At 40.6% G+C, this 24,031-nt stretch overlaps 1 protein-coding gene across 20 annotated transcripts in view; it reads right to left on the reverse strand.

Moving 5' to 3' along the window:
* LOC126185071 (monocarboxylate transporter 12-B-like) overlaps positions 1 to 24,031 on the reverse strand; it is a 1,121,214-nt gene that overhangs the window by 822,108 nt on the left and 275,075 nt on the right. For 17 of the 20 annotated variants that reach the window (XM_049927853.1, XM_049927849.1, XM_049927855.1 and 14 more), the window contains exons 2-5: positions 16,645 to 16,922; positions 15,244 to 15,387; positions 1,799 to 1,984; positions 1,180 to 1,550 (exon numbers count right to left, since the gene is read on the reverse strand). In XM_049927853.1, coding sequence (XP_049783810.1) covers positions 1,180 to 1,550; positions 1,799 to 1,984; positions 15,244 to 15,387; positions 16,645 to 16,922 — 979 coding nt within the window. The remainder of the gene's footprint in view (positions 1 to 1,179; positions 1,551 to 1,798; positions 1,985 to 15,243; positions 15,388 to 16,644; positions 16,923 to 24,031) is intronic. The other 3 variants (XM_049927846.1, XM_049927839.1, XM_049927844.1) reach the window with 1 other exon arrangement.

The raw sequence follows: 24,031 nt of genomic DNA on the forward strand, positions 1-24,031 counted from the left end.
TTTTTACGACTCTTAACTATGCACATCATAATCTTAAATAAATATTTTAATAATTTTAAATTTACCGTAGTAATACGTTTCGGACTTCTTAATTGTCCGATCCTAATTTTACGTCTGTTTATCCATGGTGTAAGCCAATACTGAAAGAGTTTTCGATAACATTCATCTTGTACCTTACCTAAATTTATATCCATGTTCCAATTATTTTTATTATTCTAAATTATATAGACTTCCGAAAATGACAGATTAATTTGCCAAAACCGATTAAGTGGAATAGAATATTTGAATTGTGCATCAGACAATTGATTTTATTTTGGGAAAAATTCTTACTATACCCATTTCTTCGAAGTTGTTAGTCTCATAATACTGTGAAAGAGCATCCTCACATCTTGGAAGTATGGAAGGCATCTCAGATACCGTATTGGTACTGCACATGTTGTACAAAGGCATGTTCCAGGTTAGAATCCCAACGTGGCATACAATTTTAACTTATGACCTTCAGTCAATGCGGTACAGAAGCTACACAAACCCAAACAATTAATTTTCAGCCTTACAAATAAAGTCAAATGTTGCGTGCATTGCTGGTGGATGACCCTAGGAATTCAGCTGCGTAAATGAGAAATATTTCCTTCCTTCCCATCCACTGAATACCCTTCCACTAAAAAAATTTTGGAAGTTTTGTCTTATGTCTATGATCTGTATTCATTCATGTAGATTGTAATGTTGTTGTTGTTGTCTTGTATCTCAAGTCAAATAGAAAAAAAAATGTAAAACTCAGTGAAAATACGTGTCCTTCCCCTTACCAATAACGTCTAAGTGGCTACCAAGACTAATGTTATCATCTGGCTAATGAATCTTCCATCAACATCATTGTTATCACTTACCTCTTGATTGTTCACATTGCTTCTAGCATTGATTAAAATCTATGCTACAGATACGAGAATCTGATATATTACGTGTCTTAATTACTTTGTTAATTTGTTGAAACAGTTGTGGACTTTGAGTTTAGCATACAGTTTACACAAGAAACATAAGGCAACTGAATGATACTGATCACATTAAGATTGATTTTGCGTGCAATTAGCCAATAATTGTATATATAGCTGTATAAATTAGTTAACGGCAATATTAAAAATGTACTGATGCTCGTAAATTCAATTTGCTACATTCTTTCCTCACCTGAGATGTGTATTGAGAGAGACGTGCCAAACTTCCACCAAAAAAGGCATCTTCTTTGTAAAGTGGTCGAAATGCTGTAGGAGTATGACTGCTACGAGCACTGCTTTCTGATGTTGTACGAACACGGTGAGGTTTTTCATCATCATGTGCTACCGAACTTGGTCGCTTGTGGGCTAAAGACCCAACAGACGCTCGCATGTTATTGTTACCTCCTATGCTGTTTGCCGATGTTGTCATGTCTCTAACCATCTTCATGCGAAGCAGAAGTGGTAGTTCTGCTGGTTCTTTTGTTGCTTCTGGCTCCACCTTTACTCTCACGGGTTTCAACGGTCTAAAAAGTGCCCCAAATATTGCACAGTTTAGCACAAGACCTGTTACAAGAGATAATACAATTCATTTGTCTGTAGATATAGTAAGAAGCAGAGAAAACTGTTTGAATTTTAGTCACATATTTTATTGCAAATTTTAATAATTTGGCCTCCATATTTATCACACATAATATCATTGCCACTCTACATAAATTAAATCCTAGGAAATTTTCTACTCTAACTGTTACAGTCCTTTCCGTGAGTTAATTGAAATACAGTGTTTTATTAATATATAAATAAAACCTCCTCACCCGCTTGTATAAGAAAGGTTCCTCTCCACCCAAAGTTATTTATCAGGGTCGACGATAATGGTGCGATCAGCATTGTTCCAATACCAGATCCACACACAGCTATTCCAGTAGCTAACGCTCGCCACCTTTCAAAATAAAAGCCAACAGCTATCACTGCAGGAACATATACGAGTCCAAATCCAACACCTGTAACAGCAATAGTTGGGTTATTGAAAAGTGTAAACCACCTGTGAATACCAAAGAGTTACAATCCTAAATAAAGAACGATATTCTTAAACTGGAAAACTATTCACAATTAAACTAAGAATAAGTATGCTCTTCATAGTCAAATAATAATTCACACTTTAAAACAAACAAAAAAGATTTGGTACGTAGAAGTGTATATAATAGCAACCTTCTAGTGAAAGAAACAATATTTATGTTATAAATTAATAATCAGAAAAATGTTATGACCACTGATACAGAACTAACTAAACAAGTTCGTACTATTCAATATAAAATCCAGTGGAAATGCATAAATCAGACTTTCAAAATGACGGAGCACAGCAATCAGTCGTCCTAAGCAAATTTAGATTTCTGCTTTGGCCTAGCCATTATCAATGCTAAAAAATACGAGGAACACATAGTCTATGCACTTCTTATATTTTTTTAGCATTGATAATGGCTAGGTACTAGCCGAAATCTGGTTTTGCTTTAATAAAACCTGAAAGGGAAGGACAATTGATTGCTGTGCGCCATCATTTTGAAAGTCATATCACAGTCGTTGAGGGCATTCCACTTTCCTAATAGAAGGTAACTTGCATAAATCATATTAAATTACGTACAGAAAACACAGAAATTGTCACCCAATGATCTTGCCTGAGAAGGCACTTGGTTTCACTATTCTGGCCACTCTGATGACCTACCCTGTATTTTCTGGAAATCACACTAAACCTAGAAGCGATGTCATTGAATTAGTGAAATTATATTCAACATCCTCTCTAGTGTATGTATACTGGACCAGTAAGCATTCCTGGAAATGTACAAGGAGCTTCTGATTGTTTCTTTCCACCACTATGATAAGTATTACAAGTATATTTAAAAGAAGAAAAACATTTGAAACAACAGGGCTAGTCAGCATTATCACCACATTTATGTATAAAAAATATATCGCTGATAGAGCATACTGTATAATGCAGCTAGAAATTGTCGAAAAACTATTATTCTCATGCGGTGACATGAGTCAGTTCTTAATAAATGAAAAGAAAGGTGATGGTTTGGAGACAATGTGACAGAATTTTTGTGTTAAACTTCTTGCTAACATTTACGAAGGATCCTTTGTGAGGTAATGTAATTGTCTATTAGCACAATATAGACTTAATTTCTTGAAATCTGTTCAGAAGGTAGAGACTGGGAAATAAACGGATGATGGTGTCTACAAAACGTATACCACGATCACCATCGTCAACAGTAGGAGTACTGCACAATTGCTGTATTGGTCACTGAATAAGGAGCCACTAGATGGTTAACCAATGACTTTATTTGGCGCATTCCACGTAGAACCCATCACCAGATGAACTTCTTGGCGATCAAGTATATGACGACAGTATGTAACAAACAAGGCAGCTACTTTTCGACATCACTGTTAACTTTTACTATTTTGTTTTGCGTTTGTTCTTGCACAATATATTAGTCTTGGGACAGATGACTTTCAGGCAAACTTTCATACTTGTCTATTAAGTTACTCCATTTTTCGTTGAAATTCATCTCCACTAGGTACAATCAGTAAAATGTCATAAAGGTGGCTCATATATGTTCTGTTAACCCGCACTCCTACTTTGTTTCCCAAGCATAAGGCCTGAAAACTCACTCTAGAACTGCTGAGAATAGTTTTATGGAATGGCATCCCTTTCCTGCTATTTCCTTCAATTCTGAACTCAATCATCCTCACGGTGTCTATGGGAGGTCTATGATTGACATACGTATTTTTAAACGTGTGCTTGTCTCAGTTGCCCAGTGGTACGAATGGAAAGTTTTTGGGTTCGATACCTGGGCAGTCTTAAAGTTGTTACCTGCCACTTATCATTTTTCGCCTTTGGCAATGTCCGTAAGTGTGAAAAATAGCCCGCATCTCGTGGTCGTGCGGTAGCGTTCTCGCTTCCCACGCCCGGGTTCCCGGGTTCGATTCCCGGCGGGGTCAGGGATTTTCTCTGCCTCGTGATGGCTGGGTGTTGTGTACTGTCCTTAGGTTAGTTAGGTTTAAGTAGTTCTAAGTTCTAGGGGACTTATGACCACAGCAGTTGAGTCCCATAGTGCTCGGAGCCATTTGAACCATTTTTTTTGTGAAAAATGGCGAGGTGCACTGCTTTAAACTTTAGGCCCCTGGCAGGATAAGTCAGCTCAGAGGTAGGAGGAGAGCCACTGTCTACAGTGTTATGAGTTTCATGACAAAATACAGCAATTTGCGTAACACAATATGGCTTCTAGTGGTATTCGTGCTTCCCACTGGGACCTCGGCTTTCGGAGCAAGCAGGAAAACCACATGTAGGGGAACACGAATGTAGCGCATTTGTAAAATCGTAGGCGTTTCCCACAAATAGATTGTTTACAAAATGTGTTTAATTGTACGAAATTTAAAGCGTTCGTAACTTAGAACAGTTTTGTTTCCAAGTGTATTCCATCAAGATGAGCAAGTAAGCGTAAAAAAAAGACGGTTCTACAACGGATAGTTTGTGAAATGACTTGTATGGCCACTGTGCTGCATCATTGCCGCTGACATAGCCACAGGCGAGCGATTCTGCCTTCCAAACGGAATCTGCTAAACAAGCTGACACAACGTATTATCTCCACAATTTGATTACAAAATAAGGATGTAAAGGACGATTGCCATTACGAACTGTTTGAGGAAGACTTAATATGACCATACCGTGATCGTCTGATGTCGCATCCCTCTCGATGACCGTCAGATACTGTGTTGTAGGTAATGCTATGGGACGCATCATAAAAACAGGTAGATCAGTGGGACTTTCTACATCATGCACAGAATGCAAAAGAGTCTTTTGTACATTTACATTTTTCTGCCGTAAAATGTGTAAGAGAAGAGACGTTTTTAACGTTGCGGGAGGCTTTTTTCCGTGACCCGTAAGCCTCAATGCAAACCATGCATATTTTATCATGTTAATGAATGCATATATCTTATTTTTTGGGCAGACAACTCGCTTGTAACTTGCAATCACTTCACGGAAGTTTTGATTTGCCGGAAGAAATGTGCGTGATACGGTTGATGTAAATACAGTGGCATACATTCTGGTGCTGTGGTGATCTTACTTTATTAAATAACTACTTTACCAAATAAAATATTTACTTTATTAAATAAACTATTGGTCTTTATGAAGTCTACTTGGAAAGAAGAACGTTTCGAGCACTTTTAAACTTAACCAATCCAATTCATTTTGTAAACCGACCGTTGCCTACAGTTTTGCAAACACGTTACCTACATGGTCTCCTATGGGTACTTAATTTCCACTCTTGGAAAGCCGAGACATGACCACTGCAGCTTTCCGGTGAATTCTCTAACAAGCACAGGTCCCAGGGACGCTCGGCTGAATGCTCCACACATCGTATTGCCACGTGTATGACCTGCATTCTGCGGCCATTCTCCTGGAAGGCAGTGTATGCTTGATATGGTGTCACATCAAGCGTGAGTCATCTGATTAGTCAACATGTTTCCATTGTTCCCCGATTTGAACGCGACGTTCCCATGCTCTCTGCAGTCGTAACTGACGACGCTATTGCGTCAACAATGGCACATGTATGAGTGCTCAGCTGCGAGGACCAATTACATATCTTAGTATGAGAAAGTAATGGAATAAGGAATAAAAATACACTAAGGAGCAACTGAATTACGGACAGCTACTGTATCGATCCTCCGGCATGGGGCGGTGCCGAAACAAGGTGATCCTGCTCCCTTGGCAGAACTGCCTAAGCTGCCTGCCACAACTATCCTCACCCCTGCCTTGTAAAATTACCTTTCTGCAAGTTTTTTCTACACAGATTTAGGAAATTTTGGTATTTTGTAAGCAGGTTTAATAAGAATGAATAATTATTGAAAAATATTACTTAAACGAACTGGCTTGATTAAAGATATTGCATACAACAAATAATATATGTCATTATAGTAAATAAATTACAAATTATATTAACTCTGCAATTGCGTGGATGCAAAACTAAATCTATGCCTTATTGTTTATAGCAGACACTGTACATTTGTTTTAGTATAATGTATCATAAAGAACAGAATTTATATGCTCTTTATAAATTCTTAATACTGCATAAGTTATTAATTAGAAATAAAAGTAATAGGTCTATAACTACGGAATGAGAAAATATACCTTTTCAGGAATTGTGTGTTTCTTAAAATTTTATTTGCCATTTCCTTATTTTGAGCGAAATAAACTCATCAATTATGTCATTGAAGTCATGTTTACCAGCTGTGTCGTAGTCTATCGACTAGCTAGCCAAGTTAGACAATTTGCTTTCAGCTGTACTCGAACTTATGTAGTCTTTTGTCACTCTTAATTTTGTGAAACGGCGTTCACAAGATGTCGCAGTTACTGTCATTGGCGGTATTATCCTCAAAGTTATTTCGATGTTTGGATAAACATCTCTCAATCCGTACTCTGGAAAAACTTCAAAATTTCGAAATGGGAGGCCATGTCAATGACCTTCATTAGCCCACTCACCTGGAACTTGAAAACAGTTATTTAATTAACCAGCCCCAAAATGTATCAATAAATTTGCTATAATTGACACCAAAATTGCTGTACTTTTTTCAGTCAGTCCCCAGGGCTGGCAATTTCTTTACCAGATCGTCCATCCAGCGCTACCTTGGTCGTACTACGGAGCGTCGTTAGGGAATTATAATCAGATCAAACTGTGTGCTTTTCGCTCACTTATTATTCCTCCTCAGTGCAGATGAAGTGTGCCTCTCATTCATCCATATATCCAGCCAACCTCTTCACCCATGTCAACCATGTAACAGCAAAACTGCTTTAATTCTGTTCCCCTCTTTCACGTGGTTGCTCATTAATTTTCTCCAAATTAGATAACAAGATTGCTGCTAAATCTGGGGTAGCACTCTTTTCCTGCTTCTCCCTGAGTCGCATCTCGCTACAGTTCTCAGTAACCAGAACTTGGAAAAAAATCAGAAGGCTTCGGTTAAATAGAATAATTGAGTGAGCACCCGCTCGCCGACCATTGAAACCCCAAAATAACGTAGCAAAGTAGAACGAACCCCGTTGCTGAACATAGCGAGCTGTGTAGTGTATAGGCGGTAGCCGTAGGCCTATATGTTATTTGTTTTTTTTTATACGTTATATGTTTCTTTATTAGCCGTTAAGCATGTTTACCATGCAACTGGCTTCGTCAAAATACATTTTACATATTCATGAAAGTATAGTTGTTACTAATTTGTACATTATACATTATGCTTTATACATTATGCATATATGCATGCATATCATGTCCACTGAACTACTGATCTGTTTGTGATTGTGTTTCAAAGTGACTGTTATGTTAGTGACACAGTTGTTTGACTCTAGCCCCAGCAATAGCTTGGAAATATGTAAAATAAATAGTTTATATCATGATGTGTTCAACAATATTGTTACACGTGCTCAATTTGTAATGTGTTTCGTCAACCTTCATCTGTAAAACGATAATAAGACGTGCGGAAGACAGGTAAACATCTGACATAACTTAGATCGACAAATCGAAGTTGTTGTTGTTGTTGTGGTCTTCAGTCGTGAGACTGGTTTGATGCAGCTCTCCATGCTACCCTATCCGGTGCAAGCTTCTTCATCTCCCAGTACTTACTGCAACCTACATCCAACTGAATCTGCTTAGTGGATTCTCTCTTGGTCTCCCTCTACGATTTTTATCCTCCACGCTACCGTCCAATGCTAAATTTGTGATCCCTTGTTGCCTCAGAGCATGTCCTACCAACCGATCCCTTCTTCTAGTCAAGTTGTGCCACAAACTCCTCTTCTCCCCAATTCTATTCAATACCTCCTCATTAATTATGTGATCTACCCATCTAATCTTCAGCATTCTTCTGTAGCACCACATTTCGAAAGCTTCTATTCTCTTCTTGTCCAAACTATTTATCGTCCATGTTTCACTTCCATACATGGCTACACTCCAGACAGATACTTTCAGAAACGACTTCCTGACACTTAAATCTATACTCGATGTTAACAAATTTCTCTTGTCCAGAAACGCTTTCCTTGCCATTGCCAGTCTACATTTTATATCTTCTCTACTCCGACCATTATCAGTTATTTTGCTCCCCAAATAGCAAAACTCCTTTACTACTTTAAGTGTCTCATTTCCTAATCTAATTCCCTCAGCATCACCCGACTGAATTCGACAACATTCCACTATCCTCGTTTTGCTTTTGTTGATGTTGATCTTATATCCTCCTTTCAAGACACTGTCCATTCTGTTCTACTGCTCTTCCAAGTCCTTTGCTGTCTCTGACAGAATTACAATGTCATCGGCGAACCTCAAAGTTTTTATTTCTTCTCCATGGATTTTAATACCTACTCCGAATTTTTCTTTTGTTTCCTTTACTGCTTACTCGATATACAGATTGAATAACATCGGGGCGGGGCTACAACCCTGTCTCACTCCCTTCCCAAACACTGCTTCCCTTTCATGCCCCTCGACTCTTATAATTGCCATCTGGTTTCTGTACAATTTGTAAATAGCTTTTCGCTCCCTGTATTTGACCCCTGCTACCTTTAGAATTTGAAAGAGAGTATTCCAGTCAACATTGTCAAAACTTTCTCTAAGTCCACAAATGCTAGAAATGTAGGTTTGCCTTTCCTTAATCTATTTTCTAAGATAAGTTGTAGGGTCAGTATTGGCTCACGTGTTCCAACACTTCTACGGAATCCAAACTGATCTTCGCCGAGCTCGGCTTCTACCAGTTTTTCCATTCGTCTGTAAAGATTTCGCGTTAATGTTTTCCAGCTGTGACTTATTAAACTGATAGTTCGGTAATTTTCACATCTGTCAACACCTGCTTTCTTTGGGATTGGAATTATTATATTCTTCTTGAAGTGTGAGGGTATTTCGCCTGTCTCATACATCTTGTTCACCAGATGGTAGAGTTTTGTCAGGACTGGCTCTCCCAAGGCCGTCAGTAGTCCCAATGGAATGTTGTATACTCCGGGGGCCTTGTTTCGACTCAGGTCTTTCAGTGCTCTGTCAAACTCTTCACGCAGTATCGTATTTCCCATTTCATCTTCATCTACATCCTCTTCCATTTCCACAATATTGTCCTCAGGTACATCGCCCTTATATAGACCCTCTATATACTCATTCCACCTTTCTGCTTTCCCTTCTTTGCTTAGAACTGGTTTTCCATCTGAGCTCTTGATTTTCATACAAGTGGTTCTCCTTTGTCCAAAGGTCTCTTTAATTTTCCTGTAGGCAGTATCTATCTTACCCCTAGTGAGATAAGCCTCTACATCCTTACATTTGTCCTCTAGCCATCCCTGCTTAGCCATTTTGCACTTCCTGTCGATATCATTTTTGAGACCTTTGTATTCCTTTTTGCCTGCTTCATTTACTGCATTTTTACATTTTCTCCTTTCATCAATTAAATTCAGTATCTCTTCTTTTACGCAAGGATTTCTATTAGCCCTCGTGTTTTTACCTACTTGATCCTCTGCTGCTTTCACTACTTCATCCCTCAGAGCTACCCATTCTTCTTCTACTGTACTTCTTTCCCCCATTCCTGTCAATTGTTCCCTTGTGCTCTCCCTGAAACTCTGTACAACGTCTGGTTTAGTCAATTTATCCAGGTCCCATTTCCTTAAATTCCCAACTTTTTGCAGCTTCTTCAGTTTTAATCTACAGTTCATAACCAACAGATTGTGGTCAGAGTCCACATCTGCCCCTGGAAATGTCTTACAATTTAAAACCTGGTTTCTAAATCTCTGTCTTACCATTATATAAATCTCTGTCTTACCATTATATAATCTATCTGATACCTTCTAGCATCTCCAGGATTCTTCCATGTATACAACCTTCTTTTACGATTCTTCTTCTGTGCAAAATTCTACCAGACGGCTTCCTCTTTCATTTATTACCCCCAATCCATATTCACCTACTATGTTTCCTTCTCTCCCTTTTCCTACTCTCGAATGCCAGTTGCCCATGACTATTAAATTTTCGCCTCCCTTCACAACTTGAGTAATTTCTTTTATCTCATCATACATTTCATCACTTTCTTCATCATCTGCAGAGCTAATTGGCATGTAAACTTGTACTACTGTAGTAGGCGTGGGCTTCGTGTGTATCTTGGCCACAATAATGCGTTCACTATGCTGTTTGTAGTAGCTTACCCGCACTCCTATTTTTTTATTCATTATTAAACCTACTCCTGCAATACCCCTATTTGATTTTGTATTTATAACCCTGTATTCATCTGACCAAAAGTCTTGTTCCTCCTGCCACCGAACTTCACTAATTCCCACTATATCTAACTTTAACCTATCCATTTCCCTTTTTAAATGTTCTAACCTATCTGCCCGATTAAGGGATCTGACATTCCATTCTCCGGTCCGTAGAACGCCAGTTTTCTTTCTTCTGATAACGACGTCCTCTTGATTAGTCCCCGCCCGGAGATCCGAATGGGGGACTATTTTACCTCCGGAATATTTTACCCAAGAGGACGCCATCATCATTTAACCATACATGCCCTCGGGAAAAATCACGACTGTAGTTTCCCCTAGCTTTCAGCCGTTAGCAGTGCCATCACAGCAAGGCCGTTTTGGTTAGTGTTACAAGGCCAGATCAGTCAATCATCCAGACTGATGCCCCTGCAACTACTGAAAAGGCTGCTGCCCCTCTTCAGGAACCACACGTTTGTCTGGCCTCTCAGCAGATACCCCTCCGTTGTGGTTGCACCTACGGTACGGCCATCTGTATCGCTGGGGCACGCAAGCCTCCCTACCAACGGCAAGGTCCATGGTTCATGGGGGGAGGGACAAATGGATAGTCAAATCGAAATCAGCTGTATTTTGACCGCCATCTTGTCCACTGCACTACAGAACTGTCTGTGATCGTGTTTCCCAGTTACTGCTATGTTAGTGACAATTTGTGAACAATGACCAGGAGAGGCACGGAAATGGAGGCACCCCAGCGCATCACTACGAGACTGGCACACAAGAAGAAAAAAGTGTGACCGTTACAAAACATTTTCGTGCAAACATCAGTCCAGCATCCAAAGTGACATCACCCCTTACTAAGTTTTCTCTTCTTCCACAGGATGGCCACAGAATTTACGAAAAGACTACGTAACATCTGTATGGCCTTATTTTAAAGTTGTTTTTGTAATGCCATTTAGCCTGAAGATGAGGTTCACCTCGAAACATGTCGCTAAATAAGTAAGTAATACAATAGTTGACGGTCGAAAAATAATCAGAATGGCTTCAAATTCATGAAAGAAGGTATTATTATAGTCGTATATGTGTAGTATTATATACAGATTCTGGGAGTTTCTTGTTAACGTAATACAATTATATTTTGCATTATTTGAAGTTCTTTACATATAAGAGTGCTCTCTCTCAGGTATGAGTTTCTCCGATTTTATGACATATGTATGATTAAAAATGGATTATGAAGTTGCTACGGGTATAGCTTGGTTGTATGTTAGCGGAATCAGCAAATGTGGATACGATATCTTATTTGTGGTCTCATATTGATCTGTAGCGTACCCTGAAGACTATGTTAAGCTGAAAGGTGATAGTTTGGGTGTGAGTGGGTAAAGTAGTATGGAAGACCTCAGTTAATTCGTTCATATTTTTAATGATGGAAAATAATAAATATGTGCAAAATATTGAGATAGAGTGTGTAATTAAAGTGTAATAGCATAGAGATAATTTTTATTATAATTTGATCATGTATTGACCATATTTCATTCAGTTAGTTGTCAGATACAAAAATATGTTTGCCTAAACAACTACATCGTGATCATAATTATGCATTTTCCAAAAAAAGTATCCATAATCGGCTCTGAGCTCCAAGAAATCGGAGATAATGACAGTACATTCATCAATTTTCTGATTAAACTGATAACCTAGACAACAGTGTGTACTACAAACAGCCTGTCATTGGACTGATAATTAATGGTTACATTCATTGGCTTCAGGCTATTACCTTCAAGTCAAATCTGTAACTCTATTACAGACCGGCCTGTGACCACACTCGAGATTAATTACACTCGAACCTTGTTTCTTAACAAATTTCAGTTACACGTAGCCGAAGCTCCATGCAGCACAATATTGAATATTGATAGGTCTAACTTTTTACGAGGGTTGAATGAAAAGTAATGCCTCCACCTTCGTTAATTGCGTTTGGATGGGAATATTTTAATAAATCAAATGCAGAAATAATCCTTAGAATGTGATCATTAATTACCAATATTCACTTTTCCACATAATCACCAGCCAATTGGATACATTTCTGCCAACGATGAACGAGTTTTCTTGAAGCCGACACTCTGTTTCCGCACCCACAGTCTCACGGTTCTCTTAACGTCTTCATCAGAAGCATAATGATGTCCCCGCAGATCATCTTTCGTTATTGGGAACAGATGGAAGTCAGACGGTGCGAAATCTGGGCTGTATGGAGGATGCCGTACGGTTGTGAGATTCAGTCTGTGAAGTTCTGCTGTGGTGGCACATGAAGTGTGTGATCTGGCATTGTCATGCTGCAGGAAAACATTTTCCTTTTCCTTCAGGACACTTGTTAGCAGTCGTTTCAAAGTTCACATCGTTGTGATGTAACGCCCTGAATTTATTGTTGTTCCACGATCATGGGAATCAACATGGATAACACCATCTGGGTCCCAGAACACTGGCCACGATATTTCCAGCTGAGGGCTGCGTCTTGATTTTCTTTTTCTGGAACGAGTCTTTGTGTCGATATTCCATACGTTTCGTCTCCAGATCGTAATGGTGTACCTACGTTTCGTCTTCTGTCACAACTAAATGGAGAAAGGCATCACCTTCATTCTCGTAACGCGAGAGGAGTTCCGGGCAAATTTCAAGTCTGTGCGCTTTCATTTCAAGATTCAGCATTCGGGATACCCATCGTGGACAGATCTTCCGATGGCCAAGCAAACCAATAATGTGACCCATACGTTCTTGTGAAATGTCGATTGTGCTTGCATTTTCTCTCTGAGTGATACGACGATCGTCCTGAATCAATCTGTCAACATGTGGCTTGTGAAACTCGGTGGTTGCTGTCACAGGTCGTCAAACTCTTTGTTTGTCACGCAGATCAAGGACGCACAGTACTCACATCAACACAATTACCAAAAAATGCTTTCATTCTCTGATGAATCTCCTTTGGGGTGACACCTTCTGCTGTCAAGAATTCAATGACTGGACGTTGCTTAAACTGTATTGGCCGACCGTCTGCGGCAGGGTATCATACCTTACACTGTAACACACAACCGTTCAATGCTAAGGCTTCCCGCCAACTGGAGCTGTAGGGAAGAGGCTATGGAACAAGCCAGTACCTGCCATATACCAACGCTGCCAACTGTTGAAGAGTTACGAAGGTGGAGGCATTACTTTTCAGTCAACCCAACCCTCGTACAAAGCTTTCTCCAACAGGTGAGTGATATCACTTGCGTCAACAGACAAGTTATGGACGAATGTCATCAGATGGCGTTAGTTACAGACATGAACGTAGCCCAAACAGCGTCACATATGGATACACATCCTCGCAACGGCGAGACACAACTGTTGGCGGGGCCTATGTCGTCACTTTGGCAGTACGGCCCTCGTCTGGGACAATGTCAGACACTGTACATGCGACAGTGGAGTGGAAGAAGAGGCATGTGCACCACCAATTGATCGCTGTCATATAGTGGGTGCCCTAGGTGCGACAGACCTAATGCCTGAGGTGTTTGTGAGCATCAGTATTATCACATGCCAACGTAATAGGGAGGAGAGATTAGGGCTTTAAGTCCTGCAGACGATGAGATCGTCAGAGATGAAGAAAACGGTCAGATTGCAGTAGGAGGGGGAAGGAAGTCAGACGGTGCGAAATCTGGGCTGTATGGAGGATGCCGTACGGTTGTGAGATTCAGTCTGTGAAGTTCTGCTGTGGTGGCACATGAAGTGTGTGATCTGGCATTACGGCATTTGCCTTAAACGGTTTTGGGAATCCCGAAACACCTAAAAGTGGATGGCTGAATGGGGATTTGAACCGTATCAAGGGTGTACTGTGAGGGACTCGGTTCGGGGACAATGATTGCCAAGAGAGTCAACTGAGATGCTGATGGCAGGTGTGGTCGTCGACTATTTCGGGCTGTAACAGCAGATAGACGGTCACAGTACAGCAAATCACTCATTAGTTGACTACTAGACAATCATATGAATTCCATCCAGCACTGTGGGGTACAGCAGTCAACAGACCACAAGTGCTCCTCTGCTCACAACACAAACCAGGGCACAAATGCAGGAACAGAGCCACTATATTCTAGGTCACCTGGATGATGTGTCGCGTTGTTCTCCGATGTCACCGAAGGAATACGTCAATAGCCATACGCTATGCACTTCAGGGCAGAGGTTAAGTGTGTGCTAGAACTATTCTTGAAATGATGTATCTACATCCTGTCGAATCAAATGCATTGCTTGCTGGTGTCCTGCAACTGCAGCAAGACAATGCACAGCCTCACTGCTCTCAAAATGTCTCATAATTGTTTGGGAAATACTGCAGTGACATGAAGGCGACTTTGTGGCTGCCCAGGTCAGATTAGTGTGAGATGTGAGCAGCACCGTAAGTGGTGGACGGTAATTGGTTTAGGACGTGTGGAGTGCATGCCACGACGTGTGGTGACAGATGTTGCTATAGGCTACTTGATCGATATTTCCATTTCTGTTACATTTTGTTCTGTACCTAAGGAACTCCAGAAATTGCTATAAAGGAAGGCTTTCTAAACCAAATATCACAGCGGCCATACCAATGGTACTCAAAGCTGCAAAATAAGCATAGGCATCGTCTGGAAATTATTGCTTCTCGTTACTGGAACAATCAGAAAAAAAGTGTACTGAAACACAATCACAAAACAACGTTTGGCAGAACGCCGAAAACAGGCATTTTCTGTCTTCGCCTTTTTCACCTACCATTTAGAGCATAATTCCATTCTGATTCATTTTCTGTTTCCTACTGGCACAAAAAAGTTCAGTAAATCGCAATTAATAATTAGTTATGTAAATGGTATGGTTAAAAAAATAAGCATAATCTTAGAAGCGTTTATATCACTAAAACCCGCTTAAGTAACATGCTACAGTACTAGTATTGCTTAAGCTATTATGAGTAGTGATTTTAAAATTCATACATTAACTAACTTTAATTAATTATTTCGGGGACATCGATCTTACCTCCGAGAAATCCATATCCTATACACAGGTAAATAACACTATTTGCGAAATAACACAAAGCGAATGAAATACATCCCAGAACACTTCCTAGTATTGCAACTACTCGGAAACCATATCGGTTGGCAAGAGCGGACACAAAAGGACCTGTAACAGAAATAATCAAATATGTACAACACTCAATTTTAAAAAATGAAATCTGAAATAAAAAATTATTAGTTTTCTTACAAACGCTATGCATTGAGCTCAACAAAAGCCAGAAATAAAAGCAATTTGTTGATAAAATAAATTTAACGTGCATAAGAAAGTACTTGGTCTATTGTTTATGATCGTTTCATTTAAACTTCAGTCACAAAACACGCCTTACATTCTGTACGTCTCTTAAAATAATAGAGAGTGTGAGACGAAATGTTCCATTACTGATCAAAGGAAGTTCAAAGTTGACAAATTTACACTTAATTATATACGACACCATGGTTATGTTTGCAAGGTTTTGGGGATTAATTGCATTTATTTCACATTGTTATGCACATCATAGTTGAAACCTGCAGTATTTAACGTAGATGAAAAATAAAAGCGTTTAATTGGGGTTGTTACAAAATTAATTTAAAGACGATTTTTGAATCTCTCATAGAAAGTAGAAAAGGGAAGGAGATTAGTATTCAACGTCCTGTCGAACCGAAGTCATTAGAGATGGACCTGAACACTGACTGGGGAAAGGCACGGACTTTGTTCTCTCCAGAGGAACCATCCCGGCATTCACCTTCATAGATTTAGGACAATCTAAATAAGGATGGCTGTACTGGACTTTGAATCCAGTTACTCCTAAATGCGAACTGAGGGCAATGAAGGAGAGAAAGCAGTCATTAAAGGCTCGAGGCAATCGAGGCAATCGAGGAAATCGGCAGTGTTCTTTTTGTGGAAGCAATTAGGCATTAAACATAAGGGATTCAGAGAAACCACGGAAAACATAGAACTGATTGGCTGGACGGGGATTTATATCGGTCTCTTCGAGAAATGCTAGTCGAATCCACCGTGCTGGCCACATTTTTCACTATGTCCGGTTACGGCTGACTTGTTGTTTTGCCCGGGGCAACCAAAATCGGAGAACTTCTAACATAACAGACAAAGGTCGTGGAGATTACATTTTTAGGTATCTCGAAAGAGTTAAAATACCAGAGTATTTAAGACATTAGACTCAGGATCGGTGTAGCGATCTACGTTCAGCCATCCGTGGTTTCCCTAAAACACTTCAAGTGAGTGACTGGAAGTTCTCTTCAAATGAGTCTACGGCCGCATTCCTGTCCCATCTGTTTACATTCGAGCCAGAACTCAGACATCGACGGCAGATAGAACCGCGGTCTTTCCCGCTAAGACGTGGAGCAGTTTAGGCGCCTGACTCACCCGCCATGAGGTAGAAACCGGACAGCAGAGAGCCGACGATGGCGACGCGCGGCTTGGACTCGCCGAGGTCCCGCGAGATGTCGGCGAGGAACATGCCGAACGACGAGATGATGCCGTCGACGATGAGGTTGCAGCAGAAGCCGGCGAGCATGACGACCCAGCCCCAGCCGCCGTCGGGCGGTACCACGGCGTACGCCGCCTCCGCCTCGTCGTCGGCGTCCTCCACCTCCTGCGCTGCCTTCTCGTCCTTCAGCAGCGGCTTCTCGTTGTTCACCGTCCTGCACACCCAAAACACTTGCTCTGCCATCTCCTAACTGCAACTTTACAGCAGATCCTTAATCGCTAATAGTTTCTGGGAAACATTCTTTCGAAACTACGCAATTTCTTTATACATTTGGTCATTAGTTGTTTCAAGGTTGAGGCTTCATTACGAAGCACTAATGCTCGTTGAACCCAGCCTCCTTTGTCGTCGTACTGCTTGGCTTCCTCACGAAAAACGTTTTTTCAGCACTAAAATCCGAATGAAGCTACATTTTTGAAAGCGAGTTCTCAATTTTATCGTAAGAATGTAAATACTTACTGTCGCTACTGTATGTACTCCGGTTGTATATGTATGTTTATATGTGTGTATGTTTATGTATATATATATATTTTTTACGTATAATAGATTTTCTGTAGTAAATTTTCTATTCATATTTTACCTCTGGTCAGAGAATGCTCAACAATTACGTTGACATACACACAATTTAGACTCGTTACCAAGTCTGTGATCCGACTCTGAGCTTGTCATGACACTACAAGAAACTCTGACATTAGAACGTGTATTCTGTAACTGATGGTTAATTATTAAAATAAAGTTACAGCGTTCCTCGAATAAGTTACGAAAATGAATGATTAGCAACGCAACTCACTATTAGCCCGTAAACGTAATTGGCGATGACCAAAAAATCACAGACAAAGCTCGTTTTGGTCGCAGGGACGTTGCTCTGTACCTTGTCTTCGTTTGGCGGAGCAGAAATGTTTTCTCGTGATGGAGGTGGAATAAAGAAGAATACAACTGTTTTGTTTGCGTTGGACAAACTTCTTATGTTTTTCGTCTGAAATGTGAACTATAGCACTGAACTTTTTTCCAAGCACCATTTTTCCTCTTATGAAGCACATTTGCAACTGCAAACCCTACGTCACTTAATTTTCACCTTTCACCTCGCAAGTCTCATAAAACACAGCTTCAGTAGAGGCCATCTGAGACTGACAATCGGTCATCTATACCCTGTCAGTGCTGTTTTATAACAGCAAGATCGCACACTCAACTTCCGTACTAATCCACGACTAGTCTTACACTCCTGCATGCTTCAGTATGAGGGAACGAGTCGTCGTGTCGGAAACAACTGCAGCGCCACCGTTCTCAGACTGCTGTAGACCCGCACTCGCTTTCTGACATAGTGACGTAGATAACCTACACCAACGCAGAATCAAAACAAGTCAATGCATTGGCACCACTCAATTTCGCCAAAACCGGTAAAACTGCTTACTTTAATCGAAAATAGATGACCACTGCTTTCTCGGAAGTAGAGAACATTCTTTTGTTTGCTTTCACAGGACGTGGGTCAACAAGTATAGCTGAAGTTTGTTGTGAAAAGCACACAAACTGAAATTTGCTTTTCAAAATCGACGGCGGGAGAAGCTGTCATCCTCCACGCTGCGCTGCCTGTCAGCGTGGCGGATTGCCAAGCGAAGGGGCCCGGGTTCGATTTCCGGCCGAGTCGAAAATTTCTCCGGTGTTGTCCTTACGTTCGTGTCGTCATAATTACAATTTCACAGCTGAGCAGGCTGAATGGGTGCCAACCGAAAGCCAATAAACTGAAAAAATAAAAAAATACTTTTCGAGCAGAAGCGCTGTGACAAATATACATGAAAAGGCCGCGTTTTGGGGGAAGTGGGGTTTGGTGCTCGGTTCCTATTTGAGAGAGAAAAATGGGGTGAAAAGTTTTTGATTTAGCCTGGACCCGCGACCATTTGTATAACCATTCGAACATTTGCCTTACTACAGATATGTTACAGTACATTAAGAAAGGTTTGAGTGACGAACCGGACCTGGTGTCCAGGCAAATTGTGCGGATCGATTAATTCCTTTTGCAAAAGATTTTAACTGGACTGAAATTAATGCACAGTTAATGGCACCACTTCTATGTGTACCGCTCGGATTTTACGTCACCCTTTAATAACTCCAGACTGGAGCGAGACTGTTGGTTCAAGTATAGTCCACCGGTGTATCAGACGTTGGTCTAAGAAAATCTTTAACCATTTAAAAATATCTTGCTTCGTTTGGATTCCACCTACAAAAAACACGTTTTCTGGAAGGTTTTGAAGCGCGCCACTTCTATACTTCAAATCTGTACGAACCGTTTCAAAGTCTGCACGCAGGTAGATAAATAGAAAAACTAGAAACTTTTTTTTTATCTAGTAACCTTTATTCGTTGTCGAGATACGACAGTTTAAAGTCAAGCTAAATGCAGCACGTAAAATTCGTTCTTCCGTGAATTCAATGCGCGGAAAGTCACTCAAATGATATCACCTGACTGAGGGTCGCTGTGCAGCATACTGGTCAGAGGCGTATCAGCAAACGACGATAGCCCCAACATCTTCCTTAATGGTGCCGCGAGAGTAGTCTGCCATTTGCAAGTAATAACGTTTAAAAGTCCACAGTGCCCTTTTCCGTGCTTCGTGGGTCCAATGGCGGTGCTCCGAGGCCATAATTTCTCTCTACTCTGGGGCACGATACACGTAGCTTCTGGCTCCATAGTGAAGAGGTAGTATAGCTGCTCATCATTTGTTGTTGACTTACTCTGAACTGACAGTGATCTGCAGCACTATTGCGCATCTGTCGACAGTTACAATCCGTGGTGGTCCGCGGCGACTTAACCCGTTGCCAACCGGCAGCGGCGATTTTCTCTCAATCGAGGCACTCATGATACACCCCTGACACCCGAGGAGCCCACGGCCTGTACGATCTCCCATTCACGTAGCATGTCTTATCCATCCTACAGCCGACAGTTACGCCGATGGCCAGTAGAACTTAAGACGACATCCCTGTCGCTGAGCACCCTCAGCTAAAAGCGTAAGATCAGCGACGCTACTCACAGAATGAAATGAGTAAGTCGAAGCTGGTCCTTCCTTTCTCCTCCTCCTGTCTACCACCAGTGTCGGCTGCATTTTAAATTGGTTGCGTTACTTGCAATTGGAATACGTATAAATGTATTCAGAGTTATTTGCATTTGCAGGGAGAGAAAAGGAGGATGAACCGATTTAACACACATGATTTAAAAGAAATAGTTCAGGACGACCAGAGACGACAGAGGTCTGAAACGCGTTGTATGAAATAGCAAGGTACGAGGTGCAACGTTGCTGTTGACTAACCAGCTGGCAGGAGTCTTGAATGAGTAGCTAGAAAGTTCCGCTTTATGAGAAGTACTTGGGTACTTCTGGCGTAGCCTTTAATATAAGCGACAACAAAACCGTCTCCTCAGACCTCGAACATCAGACGTAATAATGTAATGCACTGTGTGTGGCACTGGATACGAAGTTGGTACCTGCTATATATAAAGCCCTATGTCGTGGAACGCCTACATCACTTGATGTAAACGCCGAAATGGTTCTATTAATAAGGCCTCGACTAGTTTGCTTCCCTATTCTGGTCTGTCTGGTCGTCTGCAATTACTTCATCGTCGACGTGACGTTAAACTTTAATTGTTAAAAACCATTGAAATGCCAAGATCACATCAAAAATGTCTTAAATTTAAGACGGCCGGTTTCAACAATCATTGCTATCATCTTCAGGTCTTTAACATTTTTTTATGTTGTAAAACATGTTCATTTTACGCTGAAACTCATACACTGGTTGTCATGTAGATAAAACTCAGCACATTATAAACGTTTGTAATTGCTGCTAAGTTTTATCCCCTTGACGTCTTGTGCGTGAGGTTCAGCGCAAAATGAACATGTTTTACAACAAAAATATATTAAAGGCTTGAAGATGACAGCAATGACTGCTGAAACCGATCGTCTTAAGTAAAGAAACTTTTTATACGATCTTGGCTTTTGAATGGTTTTTAACAATTAAAACAGATCGCTTTCAGTATTCTGAAAATGATAAAATTCAGTTGAACTTTAAATTACCTCCATTTTTCAGTGGTATAAACAAAAGTCACACAACAGAAAATATAAAAGTATGCTCCTGCCTAATATAACAACATTAAATAGGGAATTCCTAGAGAGAGTTTGTGATACTGGCTTTGCAGGTACACTGTACCAAATCTGTTAACAAACATCAATAATAATATTAAGAGGCGTCAGTCATACACTGTTTTTTGTGAAATTCGTCAACATAACCCGTACTAAGCTGTAAATTATACGAGTAGGAAAGAGGGAAGCTACCGGGTGTATTCGAATAAAATGAGGACGTTTGCTCATATTTAAATGTTGGCTGCTCAGAAAAAAATTGCACGAAGTAAGCGACATCTACTAGTGTTTATGAAGCCACAGAAGTAACTGTTTCAATTCAGCAATCATTTAGGTGTGGTTTAGAAAATTATTGCCTCGGCCGTATATGAAATGCGTGCTCTAATTTGATTTTTGTGCACAGAAGGATGTATAGCTGCTCAAATTTGTGAGAAGGTGTTCCTTGTTTTTGTATCTACAATAATGGGCGACAAAACTATTAGATAATGCCCTTGAGACTTTAAAAGCGGCCAAACAAAAGTGTACGAAAGGAAGCGGAGTGGCAGGCACATTATCCAGACCGATGAAATCGTGGACCAAGAATTGTAGTCTGACCGACGATTAACGATTGCTACTCTCGCTGATGAATTTCCTCATTCTGGATGCACCACTGTTTCTACGATTGTCATGGAAACACTCTGCATACTTTTGTTCACATACAAAAACCTGTACCTTAAGCAAGATAATTCACAACAATACTTCCGAGTTGTGTCAGAATCGTTTGAAGAACCTTCCGCGGACACAAGAGTTCTTGTATGATTCCACACGTTTCGTGTCTTAGTTCTGAGACGTCAACAAGCGAGCATTGCGCTCCATCAGTGGGGAGCGGCGGTTGCCTCCTTAATGTTTTCATCTCGAGGAATCGTGAAACGACACGTTACCAGGCAAAAGAGAGTGCTATGCGGTCGGTATTAGTTATCTATGAGTATGGGGGGGGGGGGGGTTATCGCAGCGTCCACAATTGTGTCCCAAAAAGCTTTGATTTTAATGAATCTGTATTAAGTATGAAATGTACCCACCAGCCTCTTATAATTTCAGTTTAGAGGCGCCATCTTCTATCCAAGTTTCAGTGTGAGTGCAGCAATTCAGTGGCAGGTGTTTTTTGAAATCGCACTAAACTTTGTCATTTATAATATAAACAAAAAGGCTGTGTGTACCCACTGCAAGCTACAAATTCTTTAAGTAGCAGTAAGACAAAAGGAACATTCTTGCAGTCATGAGAGGTGGGCTGGTTTAAGGGGGGTAGGACGTCAAACGGGCCGACTTGGACCAGGAGAGGCATCACAGGACATTTTAATTTCCAGTGTCTATACTTTCACAAATAAATTTATAAGACGTTGTCAGCATCACCAGGAAGGATTCAGGATTTACACTCATTTCAGTGGATGTTCGAAAACATAGCAAAATATTTTTTTTTTCATGTGAAATTTCATCATTTTTTCACTTACTTGTAGCTGCCTTTGTTGCTATGGGTACACTTTTCTTCATAAGTTAGAGAGATTCTTCGATGAATTTTGCACGGCATACATACCATACTTACAGGTGTATAAAACCCTAGAATTTATTTAATTTATGAAAAAAACGAATGAACTGTTATATTTTAAACTTCATGTTTAGAAAAAACACAAATTTTATAGTTAATTACCTCAATTTTTACCACAGTTTTAAATAGATGTGGAAAATTCTAGAGTTTCATACACCTTTAAGTATGGTTTGTATGCTGTGCAAAATTCTCTTACTTATGAAGAAAAGTGTACCTATAGCAACAAATGCTGCCATGTAAAGAAAATTATTTCGTTATGTTTTCGAACTTCCACTGCTATGAGTGTGATTTCTGAATCCTTCCTGGTCATGCTGACAAAGTTTTGTGAATTTATTTGTAAAAGTATAAACAGTGGAAATTAAAATGTCCTGTGGTGCCTCTCCTGCTCCAAGTCGGCCCGTTTGACGTCCTACCCCCCCTAATAGAGCAGTGTTGGAAAATTCTGTGGTGTGAAAATTCAAACTACATTTCAAAATTTATGAATAGTAAGAGAACTTGGCGATGTACTACAATTTCTCAAAACGAGTCTAGGAAAATTCTTCCGCGTGAATGCTGAAAATCAAAGACTAGCCAAAAATGTGCTCAAACTCATCCGCCGATTCGCCGATCTGGCGTATTCACTCGGGGATCAGCCGTAGCAGCAGCTCTGCAAATGGAACATGACCATCTGTCTGCTGTCTACGTCGAGCTGGCTGTGTTGTGTAATCGCGCAGGTGCAGGCCTTGCGCGATGTTGGAACTGCTGAATGTGACAACGAATACCTTGTGTATCTGGAAGTCTGAGATTGGGCTTCAGCGTCGCTCGACGAACTCCGGTCTGGTTTTCATGTATCTTGAGACGTCCCATTGCACAACCGCAACACAACTAGATGACTTCATAACGAATTACTCGCACGCTGGCCCTTAGCATGACTCTCCTAAGCCGTCGCACAACGTCAGCACAGGTTGGAATGGTGACACGCTTGCCGACAACATACTACCAGTCGCCACGTCGCTGGGAATCCTGAGTGAAGTGCGACTGCTCACAGCGCTAACACACGACTTTTGGAAGACACCTTCACCTCATAGCATTCAACATGTGTGCAGGGCAATACTTCAAGCTGCCTGTGATGGAGCATGACAGAATATCGTTAGACGCGTGTACTAGTTCATTCTGGAATGGTGTTTCTAAGCCACACAACCCACTGTATACAGCAGAAAGTCCATGTACATTCTACATCGTTAAATGAAATTGTAAGCAATTATGTCATTTAATAAATAAACTGTATAAAACTACCGCTAGAGGTAACTAAGAACGAGCCGAAGCCCTGAAGGGGGAGATGTTCCTTAGACAACGTTGTTCGTTAAGTGTAATGAGGAATGGGTTTTTGAGGGCACGCTACTTTCGGATACCTGCAACATAAGGATCCTTTTTTCTAAAATATGGAGTTTAATTTGACTAGATGTTTACTACATGATAGGCCCCATTGGTCCTGTGGGGCTGTGAAGGAGAATTTCTCTAGGAGGAATTACTTCGTGTCAGTTATGTAAGTTCTCTGTAACATACTTTGAAAGTATGTCTTTTCAG

Source organism: Schistocerca cancellata, chromosome 4, assembly GCF_023864275.1.
Source record: "Schistocerca cancellata isolate TAMUIC-IGC-003103 chromosome 4, iqSchCanc2.1, whole genome shotgun sequence".
NCBI lineage: Eukaryota > Metazoa > Arthropoda > Insecta > Orthoptera > Acrididae > Schistocerca > Schistocerca cancellata.